The 1,488-nt window shown below is 59.7% G+C and overlaps 1 protein-coding gene across 1 annotated transcript in view; it reads left to right on the top strand.

The window, feature by feature from the left end:
- The first annotated feature begins 427 nt into the window (after positions 1-427).
- Positions 428-1,488, top strand: part of MEI1 (meiosis inhibitor 1) — a 120,692-nt gene continuing 119,631 nt past the window's right edge. Inside the window, exon 1 of the mRNA XM_011978757.1 lies at positions 428-635. Coding sequence (XP_011834147.1) covers positions 462-635 — 174 coding nt within the window. The 5' untranslated portion in view covers positions 428-461. The remainder of the gene's footprint in view (positions 636-1,488) is intronic.

The raw sequence follows: 1,488 nt of genomic DNA, 5'->3' as shown, positions 1-1,488 counted from the left end.
CTCGGGAGGCTGAGGCAGGAGAATGGCGTAAACCCGGAAGGCAGAGCGTGCAGTGAGCTGAGATCCGGCCACTGCACTCCAGCCTGGGCGACAGAGCGAGACTCCGTCTCAAAAAAATAAAATAAAGTAAAATAAAAAAATAAATAAATAAAAAATAGTAGAAATAGCTTCCTTTCCTTCCTTTTTCAAGACAAATGTCCCCTACTTTATAATTGCTTTTCAACTTTGGGTGTGGTAAAGACATTCCTGCAGGGTTCTAAGCACAAACTGCTTTTGGCTTAGTTAGACACGATCCAGAGCCCTTGTGTCCACCACTCGCCCTCAGGGGCTGCTTGCCTGACACTGCAGCGCCCTGGGTCCGTGCAGGCGCACTCCACACCGACGCAGGTCTGTCCTCCAAGTGCGCATGCGTGCAGTCTGCGCGGGAAAAAGTGCCGCCTCAGTTGAGCGCAGGCGAGGAGATGGCTGTGAGGGAGGCGGCGACGGTGGGCACTCCCGGGCCCAGGAGGGAGGAAGAGGCGGCGCTGCTCTTCCAGAGGGTCCATTACCGGCACGACCCGCGCTGGCTGCTGCCCGTGACCCCCCGCCTGTGCCTGGCCTGCGCGCTAGAGCTGCTGCCGGAGCCCGGCGTGTCGGTGCGGATGGAGCCTTTCCTTCGGAAGACCTGGGTTTGGGCATTTCCCTCAGCAAACGCCGCCGGGCCCTCGCCAGACCCGCTCTGGTGAACCCGACGCGAAACCGAGCCCCCGCGCTGTGTTCACTCTCCTCTCAGTTAGCCCATCCGGGACCCAGCCACAGTGGCTTCGCGGGCGCCTCAGCCCCAGGCGGGTCTGCTGGCCTCGGGGGAGCCCCGCCCACCCGGCTCTGCGCCTGAAAGGGCGGGAATCCGGATCCCCCAGAACCTCACCCAGCCTCAGGGACACGCCTTCCCACCTTCTGCCTTCTGGCTCCTTCCCTTTGCTGCCCCTGCCTCCATTTCCTGGGGATTCGGCCTTAGCTCAGGCTCCCGCCATTTCAGCCCCCGCTCACCTGCGGGCCAGGCGCGCGCGCGACGGCTGCTCCTCATTCTCTTCAGCTGTCGGGGTGTGAATCGGAGGAGGGGCCGTCTGGGCTCCGAGGGGACAGGAGTGACAGGTTACAGCCGGGCAGAAGTGGGGTGAACGCTACCCGTGTTTGCAATGAAGTTGTTTTGTTTGTTTGTCTTGAGATGGAGTTTCACTCTATAGCCCAGGCTGGAGTGCAGTGGCGCCATCTCTGCTCACTGCAACCTCGGCCTCCCGGGTTCAAGCGATTCTCCTGCCTCAGCCTCCCAAGTACTGGGATTACAGGCATGCGTTACTACACGTGGCTAATTTTGTATTTTTAGTAGATAAAGAGTTTCCCCATCTTAGGCTGGTCTTGAACTCCCGACCTCAGGTGATCCACCCGCCTCGGCCTCCCAAAGTGCTGGGATTACAGGCATGAGCCACTGTGCCTGGCTGATTTTGA

Source organism: Mandrillus leucophaeus, unplaced genomic scaffold, assembly GCF_000951045.1.
Source record: "Mandrillus leucophaeus isolate KB7577 unplaced genomic scaffold, Mleu.le_1.0 Scaffold2, whole genome shotgun sequence".
NCBI classification, from domain to species: Eukaryota; Metazoa; Chordata; class Mammalia; order Primates; family Cercopithecidae; genus Mandrillus; species Mandrillus leucophaeus.
The sequence above is the reverse complement of the archived record's forward strand: the minus strand, read 5'-3'. Positions and strand labels throughout refer to the sequence as shown.